At 37.3% G+C, this 12,802-nt stretch overlaps 1 protein-coding gene across 4 annotated transcripts in view; it reads right to left on the minus strand.

Annotated features, from left to right (window-relative positions):
- The window catches only part of INADL (InaD-like (Drosophila)), a 396,383-nt gene that overhangs the window by 173,719 nt on the left and 209,862 nt on the right, over positions 1 to 12,802 (minus strand). For all 4 annotated transcript variants that reach the window (XM_010833911.1, XM_010833910.1, XM_010833909.1 and 1 more), the window contains exon 28: positions 5,334 to 5,530. In XM_010833911.1, coding sequence (XP_010832213.1) covers positions 5,334 to 5,530 — 197 coding nt within the window. The remainder of the gene's footprint in view (positions 1 to 5,333; positions 5,531 to 12,802) is intronic.

Below are 12,802 nucleotides of genomic sequence, written 5' to 3' on the forward strand. Positions count from 1 at the left end.
GGACAACTTTGTGTGTGAAGCTGACCACTCAGCCAACACCACATTCTTCTGTTGACTTTCAGAGCTATGTATTAGGCTGCATATAATTTTAAGAGTCAGAAAATGGGGTAACTTCAGCTTTGCATATGTGAGGTTATATTCAGGACTTCCTTATAGTTTCTGTCAGGACGATCAACTCATTTTTTAGCAGCTTTATTGAGATAGAATACATACAATAAATCACATATTTAAAATGCAAAATTTGATGTATTTTGACACTATTGCCACAATAACAAATGTTTATCAATTTATTTTTGTATTTTTAGCTGTCATAAACCTATTTCTGTTAATAAAACTGTTGGAAAAATCATTTTACTGCAATTTTGAAATCCTTTACTCTTCTTTCTGGTCCTCAAACTAGTGTTTCCACAATGGGATATTTTATTCTGTGAGATCTCTTAGGGCATAATTAATGCATTAAGAAGCATACTTTAGAAAATTACATTCATTTGTATGGTAATAATCTAAAGGACCCAGTATAAGATGATGGAAACTTTTGACTATAAAGTAGAATCTTATCTATAGATGTCTAAAACCTAGTAATTTATTCACTATAGTGTACTTCTAAATCACATCTAAGTCTTCCAAAAGATTTCAAAAATAACTCACTGGCAACAAGTCAAGGATTAACCTTTTGGACTGGTGTGGTAGTGAGCACCCTCAGACAGGAGTTTGTCATAAAGCACCTACACGTACCTGAGTCAGTCATTTAATGATTTCAGTTTTTTCCTCTTATTAACATAAGTATTACTAAACAAAAAGATCTGAGTTTACCTATAGTTCTATGTCTTTATTCTTAGCAAATATAGGTAGTATTCATACTTTTTATTTTCAATGGTTCTTAAATAAACCTATTATACACATACAAAAATAACAAGATTTAATTTAGGGGCTACAGGTAAATGTCACAAAGGGAATGAACTTCCTCTGTCTTGAAGTGTGTGGGAGCCAGACACACAAGCCCATCCACTGCACACTTCCAAATGCCATCCACGCTGTTCCTTCTGGCTGCTTCCCTCACCTGACAAATCATTCCAATCCCCGCATGGCACTATCAGCTCTCTTCCCACACTTGCCCTGGAGGGAAGATTATAAATAAATCCTATATTCACAAGACTGCACCATGCCCGGGCCTGGGTATTTTCTGGGACTAATTGCTTAGGGAAAGCCAATAGTCTAGAAAGTCTCATTCCAGTCTACATGGTAATTATATGCTAATGCATTTTGAAATTAATTCAGAACCCCCACACTAGCATCCTAGTAAAGGAGAAAGAAGCTGAGATTTAATCACATTGTCTTCTGGGGGCTCAGTGTAAGATTTCTTTTAAACATGAACTGAGCTATCAATCAGCAGAACTTGCTGACTGCTCTTGCACCGTAATGATGCAGTCCTACAGCAACAAAACTGCTGGCCGGTGTTGTGCCAAAAATCAGTCATGGACAGGGCTCGGGAAGAGATGCGAATTTCTCACTTCCAGGAAGCTACAAGGTATGTTTGACCACGCTCTTTTCTACTTCCTATAAATTAACTACATCTGAGGGCCTAAAAAAGTCAGATCAACCCTAAATAAAAGGGGGCTGTGAGCAAAGGAATAATGATAACAACAAAGCAGTTATGAGAAATAATACGAGCAAATAGAATTGTAAGATTGATCAAGACATGGACAACTGTACCTCAATTGGCAAAAATAAATAAAGTGTGGATGGGTAAGCAAATACACAAGATTTGCTTTAACCCAGTAAGTATGATCTAAAAGCCTAAATGCTTCCTTCGTGATGCAGTCTCCTTCAACATCTAACACACTGCATATCCAAGAACAGCTATTGTAACACTGGCTTCCAGCTTTCCTGGTACTCATCACATCAGTGACTATTCTCAGTTCAAAAGCACATTGGACTTGATATGTTATAAACAAATTCTTCACATATCATAGAGAAATGACTGAAATTTTTTTCTCAGCTATTAAAAGAAACCAGGAAAATGTTTCCCACATGAATTTTTTTACTGTCATCCCTGACCTAGAAGCCAGAAGCCCATGAGAAGGCTTATAACTGCATAAGAATCCAATCTGTGCCTTTTTCTACTCTCTCAGCTTTTCAAGATGCTGCATGGAGCTACTGAAGAGTATGATGGTTTCCCTCTGGAACATATTTTTGGAGACAAATATACTAATATAAACAAGCTAAAAAGAACTGAAACCCACAAATCCACATAAAAATTTTTTATAAATATTATCAGTTGAAATGTATTATGGTATTAGTAAGTGCCAGATGTGGTGGCAAAACGTGACCTATCTTCTCATTAATTCTTATAACACTCTTGGAGGTTGAAGCTACACAATCACTAGACTGTGAGCTCTATGAAAATAGGACGATGGATTTTCTTCATCAATGTAAAATCAGCACCTTGCTCCTATACTTCCTCCTACACAACAGATGCCTAGTAAAGTATGTGCTAAATGAATAAAAAATTTCCATTTGATAAAGAAGGTAACTGAGGGTTAGAGAAGATAAATAAACAATCAAAGATGTGTGATGCTAGACTCAGTATTTCAACTTTTAATTTTATTTTATTTTACTTGAATAAAAGACTTCATGGAGAATATGAGGGGATTAATTTATTGCCATGTTTAATCTTCTCATTCTTTTAATCTCTGAGTGAAGATAAAATTACTGAAGAGCAACAAGAGGACCAAATTCAGAAAGTCAAAGGAGGGAACAGGAGGGGTCTGAAAAAGCAAGATGCTAATATTCTTTTTTGCTCAGGAGAGCTCTTCTAGCTTCTAGCATAGATAGAAACAGATACCTGAAGTTTCTGTCTGTAAGAGAGGAAATATCATCTGATTAATAGTCAACCATGTGCCCTACACTATATTAAATCCCTTCTGAAATGCAACTAATAACTGAAAGAGTTGGAATAATTAAAGCAGGTCTTCCTAGTCTAGCGCTCTCTGCCCCGCACACAATGTTGACTTTACTGTACGGCCTATGAAGCACTCTCACCGCCCTGCAGCCTTAGCTCATCTATCTCCTCTATCTAATAAAATGTCAGACACAGAAATAACATACCACTTCTCTTCCCGGTCTGGATTACATCAGTCATTCCATCTTGAGTCTTAATAAGGCAGAGAAAATAGAACTACAATCGTCATGTTCCAAATGATAGCTTTTGGAACGTTTCCACGTACCACAGAAGACAGGAAATAATGCATTTAGGTGTGCATAATACAACAGTATAATTTAATATATATGGTTTCCTAAAGCCTAGAGTATCATAAGTCAGGATTCTCATGGATCTAAACAGATAGGATTTGCTGGAAGTACCGTGGAGAATGCAGTATACTTCAGTTGCTAGAGCACAGATCTTGGAGCCTGGCAAGCCTGGATTCTTAGCAACTTAGTTCTGTTACTTAGCAGTTTTCTTATCCAGAAAATTGGGATAATAACAGTACTGACCATATAGGGCTCTTAAGAATACAAATGTGTTAGCACATAGGTAAAATGCTAGGGATAGCTCAGTAAACTAGCTTTTACTTTCATCATTATTACCACCACCATCACTTTAGTTTTGTTTATGAAGAAATCTCTAAATGAACTTGAAGCAATGAATTATACTGATTAATCCATACTAATACCATTGATGTTTATTTACTTGATGATTATGCTAGTCAATACGTCTACCCGATGTGGGTCGCTTTCATAATGCTATATTACAAACAACAAGAAAAGTAATTCCAGGAATGACTTCTTGGTGAAAATAGATTTCAAAATGGGGAGAAACTACCAACCAAGGCTGAGAAGACAGAAGGTGATACTAATGATCTTAGAGTTTGTGTCTGAACAGCTTTGGCTGTGGATATTATTAGGCAAGTCACATTATAGATGACTATGAATTCTATTCTGAGTAGAGTCTGAAGAGGAAATTATAAAATGAAAAATTAGTAAGGCCTCATGTGAAGTAAGCATCTGACACTCAGTGCATCTGTGATTCAGCTCCCCTAAATGTCCAAGTGTTGGACTATTTTATCAAGAGGCCTTAGAGCACACTTAACAAACAGCTAAGAAGTCAAACTGCCTGGTATTGAATCCAAAAGCCTTGTTTACTTTGCGACCTCACCTTGTTACTCTGTGACCTCAGTAAAGCTATGTCTGGTAGCAAGTACATATTGCTGCTTTTATTATAATCTTTTTTTCTTTTTTTTCATTTTTGTTGTGCAACAATCTTTTATGTCTCTTTTCTTCCTTAAGACTGAGCTATTCAAATGAAGGACTGGAGTATTCATCTCTTTTTTGGTATCCAGCCCTAAGAGACACTCAAAAAACTGTTAGTTGAATTAATGAATGACTGAACAGGCAAATAAATATAAAAATAAGATAAACTCAGAGCAGAGGGAGAAGGCAATGACAAGGTAGAAGGCCACTCCAGTACCCTTGCCTGGAAAATCCCATGGACGGAGGAGCCTGGTGGGCTACAGTCCATGGGGTCACAAAGAGTTGGACATGACTGAACGACTTCACTTTCACTTTTCACTTTCATGCATTAGAGAAGGAAATGGCAACCCACTCCAGTGTTCTTGCCTGGAGAATCCCAGGGACGGGGAGCCTGTTGGGCTGCCGTCTATGGGGTCATGCAGAGTCGGACATGACTGAAGCAACTTAGCAGAAGCAGCAGAGCAGAGACCCTGACTTTAAGCTTATGAATATAAGAATAACTTTTTCAGATTACTGATGGAATCATCTGGAATAGTAGCAGGGATCAGTTCCCTCCCTAACTTCTCTTTTCTCTCTCCTGTTCCTAAATAAGGAACCTAAGAGACTTTAACCACATTTCCAACTCACAGATATTAACCAGTCCTTGACAACCAGTTCATAAGATTTTGTTGGCTGTAACACCTTCCAGAAAAACTAAATGGCAACAGCAATAAAAACAAATGTTATACTTACAGTTAATTCAGAAGCTGAAGAGGATTTTGTTAAATACTAATAATGTCAGATTAATACACAAATTAGTTTTGAATCTTTTGGAATTTATATTCAAAAACAAGCTCTATTCTTTTAATATGTTTTCATGAGATTTTACTTAAAGGCCTTTAAATTATGTTGTGAGATTAGTCTTTACTCAAGCAGCCAATAGTATTTGTAAGCAACAATATAATAAGCTTGGGAAAATGATAACAAATAGTTGAAGAAAATGCAATTTATAACATTTTATTCTTTTACTTCATCATCTTATACACTATCCTCTATATCCAATCATGTCACCCAAACAAAAATTAAGAATATACGCCCCTCACCTCCAACAGTTCATCTCCAATATGCATTCGTCCGTCCATGGCAGCAGGTCCTTCAGGGTTAATTCCCACCACAAATATGCTCATGCGTGACCTGTCTTTGTTACCAGCGAGGCTGAGTCCAAGTCCATTCTTATCCTTTTCAAGTTCAATAATGTGCAGTTCTCCAGGCAGATCTGCATATCTTTGCCTGATTTTTTCTAATTTAAAAAAAAAGGTTAAAAAATTTAAATAGAGCACCTGAATCTATATTATCAAGGCATTGGCATTTCCCCATTTTTACTGACACCTCTGCAATGAATTGTCCCTTCTTGTAAGTGAAGTACTTGAGGTCATTCGCAGCCGTATATACAGGTTACAGTTAAAGATTATTTGATCTCCATCTAAGAAGATGGCTCCCCATAAAACCTTCCCTGACTGTTCAGGTTCAAGGACTGGCCTAGATTTTCTACACATTTTCTTACCTAAGAGTGTTAACATAATGTGGTGGAAAACCTGGCCTCTCTGCGCTACTTGCTCCCCTTCAAAAAAAGAACCAGAGAAACAAAGAATATATACTGATCACCAGGTATGTGCCAAGCAAAATGTTTGGTCTGTTGGTTGAACAAAACAGACATGGATCTACTCTCACGGACCTGTAGTCCAGCAGGAAAGAAAATCAACCATTAACTCTAAATAATTACATCTCTTTAAAGTATACAAAGGGTACAAAACAATATTGGGTGTTATGCAAGTAAAAACAAGGGGAATTAAGGATGCTGATTTAGCTGTCAGATCTGAAGTTAATACATACGTCTACCACTTACTCAATGTCCATTAATTAATACCTCATTTTACCTCTATGGAATTCTACTTCTTCATCTTTAAAAAATGGACATGATAATTCCCACTTCACGGAAGTTGGGAAAATGAAATAAAATATAAAGGACTTAAAGGCTCATGGATTATAGGTATTTTATAATTCTTCTATTTGATCTTCTGTTTCATCTTGCAACCTCCATTTTACAGCCTAAACTACCTATTTTAGGATGTGGCTGGTTATGCTTCACCTGTGCAACGCAACTACACTGGCAGGTCAGTGTGGGGAATAACAGCTTCAAACGTGCCTTGTACACCAAACAGCACCAGCTCAGGCCAGGAGTGCTACCAGCGCCCAAAGGCTTGCTGGTGGCTCCATCACATGATGCAATCATCTCATCAGCTGAAAAGCCAAGCTCTCCTGCAACTATGCTGGAACTCTCTATACTCTAAGTTCACTGTCCTTAGAGGGAACCTTGCAAACTGAAAGCTTAACTGGAATAATTAGTGTTAAGGGGGAAGGGAAGAAAGACAGCCTAGTCCATCTCATCACTTTACCAGATATAACAAACACTGCCTTAAAAGAGACTAGATAAATTTAAACTCATAAAGGCTAATTTGTACATAAATTTACATTGAAATAATTAATCATAAATGCTTATTTTAGAAAGAGGTTAAATTTGTCTACTTTATAAGGATTTTGAAGAGAATCTTAGAGAACTTTCACTGATCATGCTTATGAATAATAAAGAACATATTTTGCAAAATACAGTAAACTAAAGAACTTGCAATGTAACAAAACTGTCCTCTATATAGAAATAAAATTATCCCCATTAACACTGAAGTAAATAAACTCAAAGTGTTTTTGTCAGTCAACTATTAAGAACAAGCCATTATGTGGGTACCTTAATTAATAGAGGATACAAAACACATGTTACCCTCAACATGCTTATACAACAAAGCAGAGGAAGCAAACACACACAAGAACTAGTAAACAACGGAGAATCCCAGGGACAAATGAGCCTGGTAGGCTGCAGTCCATGGGGTCTCAGAGAGTCAGACACAACTGAACGCCTTCACTTCACTTCACTTCACAGCTTTATAAACAGAAATTCCAACCGTGGCACATGCTGGTCACTAAATATATATTAATCAATTAGTAAATTTAGGTCAGTGAATAAACATTAAATTAACTGGACTAGCAATCATTGGAAAACTTGGAAAACTCAGCAGTGGCCACAGTACTAGAAAAGGTCATTTTTCATTCCAATACCAAAGAAAGGAAATGCCAAAGAATGCTCAAACTACCGCACAATTGCACTCATCTCACACGCTAGTAAAGTAATGCTCAAAACTCTCAAAGCCAGGCTTCAGCAATACATGAACCAGGAACTTCCAGATGTTCAAACTGGATTTAGAAAATGCAGAGGAACCAGAGTTCAAATTGCCAACATCTGTCGGATCATCGAAAAAGCAAGAGAATTCCAGAAAAATACCTACTTCTGCTTTATTGACTACACCAAAGTCTTTGACTGTGTGGATCACAGCAAACTGTGGAAAATTCTTCAAGAGATGGGAATACCAGATCACCTGAGCTGTCTACTGAGAGATCTGTATGAAAGTCAACAAGCAACAGTTAGAACTGGACATGGAACAACAGACTGGTTCCAAATCAGGAAAGGTGTATGTCAAGGCTGTATATTGTCACCCTGCTTATTTAACTTATACGCAGAGTACATCATGAGAAATGTCTTGCTGGATGAAGCACAAACTGGAATCAAGATTGCCGGGAGAAATATCAATAACCTCAGATATGCAGATGACAGCACCCTTATGGCAGGAAGCGAAGGAACTAAAGAGCCTCTTGATGAAAGTGAAAGAGGAGAGTGAAAAAGTTGGCTTAAAGCTCAACATTCAGAAAACGAAGATCATGGCATCCAGTCCCATCACTTCATGGCAAATAGATGGGGACACAGTGGATAAAGTGGCTGACTTTATTTTTGGGGGCTCTAAAATCACTGCAGATGGTGATTGCAGCCATAAAATTAAAAGACACTTGCACCTTGGAAGAAAAGCTATGACCAACCTTGACAGCATATTAAAAAGCAGAGACATTACTTTGCCAACAAAGGTCCATCTAGTCAAGGCTATGGTTTTTCCAGTAGTCGTGTATGGATGTGAGAGTTGGACTATGAAGAAAGCTGAGCACCAAAGAATTGATGCTTTTGAACTGTGGTGTTGGAGAAGACTCTTGAGAGTTCCTTGGACTGCAAGGAGTTCCTTCCAGTCCATCCTAAGGGAAATCAGTCCTGAATATTCATTGGAAGGACTGATGTTGAAGCTAAAATTCCAATACTTTGGCCACCTGATGTGAAGAACTGACTCATTTGAAAAGACCCTGATGCTGGGAAAGATTGAAGGCAGGAGGAGAAGGGGACGACAGAGTATGAGATGGTTGGATTGCATCACCAACTTGATGGACATGAGTTTGAGTAAGCTGCAGGAGTTGGTGATGGACAGGGAATCCCAGCGTGCTGCAGTCCATAAGGTCACAAAGAGTTGGACACAACTGAGCGACTGAACTGAACTGAGCAATCATTGCCTTTAGAATTCTAAAAAATGATATGGCTAGAAGAGATTTCTTGAAAGAAGCAGAATTTGAGAAAGTTTTTTTTTTTCTTTCTTTTTCTTTTCTTAATTGAAGTAAAGTTGACATATAATATCAGTTTCCGATATACAAAATAGTGTATACATGACACTATACATGTCATGTATATACAATATACATGACAAATACATCACCATAGTAAGTCTGGTAACCACCCATAGCTATTACAAAGCTAAACCATACAAAGTTATTACAATATTACTGAACATAATCCCTATACTGGACATTACATCCCATGGTTTATTAATAAGTGGAAGCTTGTACGTCCTAATACCCTTCACCTATTTTGCCAACCACTCCCCACCTCTGGTGACCACCAGTTTGTTCTCTGTACCTGTAGGTCTGTTTCTGTTTTGTTTAGTTTGTTCATTTGTTTTTTTTTTTTTAGATTCCACATTTGTATTTGTCCTTATCTGGCTTAGTATAATACCTTCTAGGCCCATCCATGTTGTTGCAAATGGCAGTATCTTTTTTATGGCTGAGTAGTATTCCATTCCATACCACATCTCTTTTACCCATTCATGTATGTATGGACACTTAGGTTGCCTGATTATTGTAAATAAAGCTTCTAATAACACTGAATTGTGTATATATCTTTTTTAATTAGTTTTTTTGTTCTTTGGATATACAAGAACGGTTTTGAATAAGTTATAGAGTTTGGTTATGTGAAGAAGAATTCTGGTGGACCAAATGGCAAGGGTAAAAACTCCCATGCAGAGGGATGAGAAGGGGATGTGAAAGTCCATCTGGCTTTGAATCGAAAATTATTTAAGTTAGTGGGTGGGTAACAAGAAATAAGAGTGCAAGGTTAAAGGGTTAATTGATAGCTTGTTTACAGAAATAATATTCCAATTTAAGGATTCTGCAGAGGTGCCTTAAGGTACTCTGGAGATGGGCTCTTGAAAGGACACTCGATTTAAGACGTGTTCTTCCAGATTCAACCAGAGCAGTTATGCTTTCAACTGTATTGTTTACTGGATTTCTAAGGTAAAATAGTTAAGAAATGATACCACAGTTAAGGAAACTAAAATAAAATGTTAACACATCTTTCTCAGAAAATAATAAAGCAGAAGATTAAAAAAAATAAACTGAAGACTGACAACTCAATAAGCTCAAGGTATTGTATTTAAGGGAATGTTACATCTGACAGAAAATACACACTTTGGGGAGGCACACACAGAACAATTACAGAAACAGACTGTGTATTAGACCATAAAAGAAACCACAAAAAAATCAGTATCATATAAGCTGTCTCTTTGGACATGGTGCAATAAAACTATGAAAAACTGTAACAACAAAAAATAATTAAAGTCCTCTTCTGTTTTGACATAGATTAATAATTAAAATAAATTAATGCCAATACTAACATAAAGAGATTTTGTAAACAGTGCTGAATGAAAAGGGGGACAAACAGAATGGGGTCAACACATTATGTAATACTATTTATGTGAATTAAGATTCCACACAAAAACCACAACACATATTTTGAAAGTTCATATCAGATCAGATCAGTCGCTCAGTCATGTCCAACTCTTTGCGACCCCATGAATTGCAGCACACCAGGCCTCCCTGTCCATCACCAACTCCCGGAGTTCACTCAGACTCACGTCCATCGAGTCAGTGATGCCATCCAGCCATCTCATCCTCTGTTGTCCCCTTCTCCTCTTGCCCCCAATCCCTCCCAGCATCAGAGTCTTTTCCAATGAGTCAACTCTTCGCATGAGGTGGCCAAAGTACTGGAGTTTCAGCTTTAGCATCATTCCTTCCAAAGAAATCCCAGGGCTGATCTCCTTCAGAATGGACTGGTTGGATGTCCTTGCAGTCCAAGGGACTCTCAAGAGTCTTCTCCAACACCACAGTTCAAAAGCATCAATTCTTCGGCGCTCAGCCTTCTTCACAGTCAAAACACAAATAGCTAACACATTAGAATGGTTAATTACAGTGGCTGGAAAGAGATAGGAATAAAAGGGAGCAAAGAAAAGCAAACAGGGACTCCCAGCTGACCAATGACAGTAATATGCTATGAAAGATTATATTTAATGCAATCTCATGCCCCTGGGAACTGAAAAAACAGAATGAGCTGAGAAAGGTTTTAGTGTTAATATAAAAAGACTTCCAGTTACCAAAATTTGTCTGACTTGTTCAATCTTCTGAGAAAAAAAGAAATAACCTCCATGACCATTAACTGTATATGCAACTGCTTAGACTTGCAAATGATTAATGACCCTCCTCCAAAGGAGGATCAAGAGGGATCTTCCTTTGGTAAATAGTGGCTCCATCACAACTGATGAACAACCCAAGTGCTACAAAAGGTGAATCTCTAGCAATACATTCTTGTGGCAGAATAGAAAGAGCAAGGGCCCAAGGGTTAGAATTCAATTCAAATCCTTAGTTGAGGCACTTAACACCACTAGTTTCTTGGACAAATACTGAACCTCTATAAATTGCAGATTTCTTATTTAAGCTGTTCGCATAAAATGGGTGCTAACTAAAAATTCCTGGGACATAGACTCCAAATAACATTAGGGACCGATTTGGTCATGATTTCGTCTTTATCATTCAGTTATGCTGAGGTTTTAAGTTAGTTTTCAGTTGGTGCCAAAGCTACTCTTTTCTTCTTTATCTGTCTTGAGGAAAACTGAGGTAGTAGTTCCCCACGATGGAATGAAGGAAGCAGGCACACTGTCCTCCAACAGCAATCAGGAGAGGAAGGGGCTGACATCGTTCTTTCCCAGACTCTCTTATTTGAGTTTCTTATACTGAGGAGTTCCAAGGACAACCTTGTGAGGTGCAAAGGAATAACAGCACTGTTTCCAGTGACTGTCCCTGGTCTGTAGGCCACTGAGGTGGCTTTAAAACTGTGTGTTAGTCAAGTGTGAAATTAAAACCTTTCCATAGTTTCGGTCTGGGAAGATATAAAAGATCTGGAGGTGGACGGTAATCATAGTTGTACAACAATGTGACTGTACTTCATGCTACTGAACTCTACACTTAAAAGTAATTAAAATGGTGTATTTGTTATGTATATTTTACCACAATTAAAAAAAACCGAAACCCTATCTACAGGTTTAAAAGACCCTTCAAAAAGCTGGTTCCCACATCAACATTCCACCAAGGGACTAAGTTGTAGATTTGTTATCCTAATTTTTGAAACCAGCAGCCCTATTATTCTGGCCAGTTTTTTTTTGTTGTTGTTGTTATGACACTAGCATATTCCCATTTTTTTCAATTAACAAATGTTGATTGAATCCAAATTCATGTCAGGCTTGTGTTGTGAAGGGCACACACAGAACTTCTTTTCAAGGGCATTAAAATCTATCATTGAAGACAGGCATACATATCAGTAATTCTAATTCAGAGAGAGAAAAACTGTGAGAGAAATACCAGCAGCTGAAGTCACCCATCCATTTCACTGTATCATCTGAAAAACCAATTAATGTCTGCAAATGACAATAAGTATTATAGATAGTCTAGCCAATTCTCATCCTATTGGTCAGATATACCTTCTATTCCATAATGCTCAAACCTCATTTTAGCTGTCGTTTCCAATAACCCCACACCCAACTTATTCCAGCTTTATTTGCCTATAAAAAGGGTTATTCAGCTTTCCTTGACTTTTTTAAATTATTTCAAAAAAAAATTAGGAGAAGGGGATAAGATCAACAGAATAAAGCTCAGTTAAAAAAAAAAAAAAAGCAAATCCCAGAACAAGAAAGAGCTGAGCATCCTTGAATGGTTTTGAAGTTTTAGTAATAATTTATTGGGGACCTGCTAAGTTGCAGAAACTGTGCTAAAAATCATTCAATAAATTTTCTCCATTTATGCTAAAAAACACCCTATCAGGTAGAAATGATCATCTCTGCATTCAAGATATGGGGAAAAGATTCTGATGTTGAATAACCAGCTGGAAACTGATATAATAAGAATGCAAACCCAGTTTTGTTTGTCTGTCTTCATAGTACTATCTGAAAGTATCTTTTTTAGAATTCTTTCTTTCTATTGCCCT

Source organism: Bison bison, unplaced genomic scaffold (assembly GCF_000754665.1).
Source record: "Bison bison bison isolate TAMUID 2011002044 unplaced genomic scaffold, Bison_UMD1.0 scf7180017863957, whole genome shotgun sequence".
Lineage (NCBI taxonomy): Eukaryota > Metazoa > Chordata > Mammalia > Artiodactyla > Bovidae > Bison > Bison bison.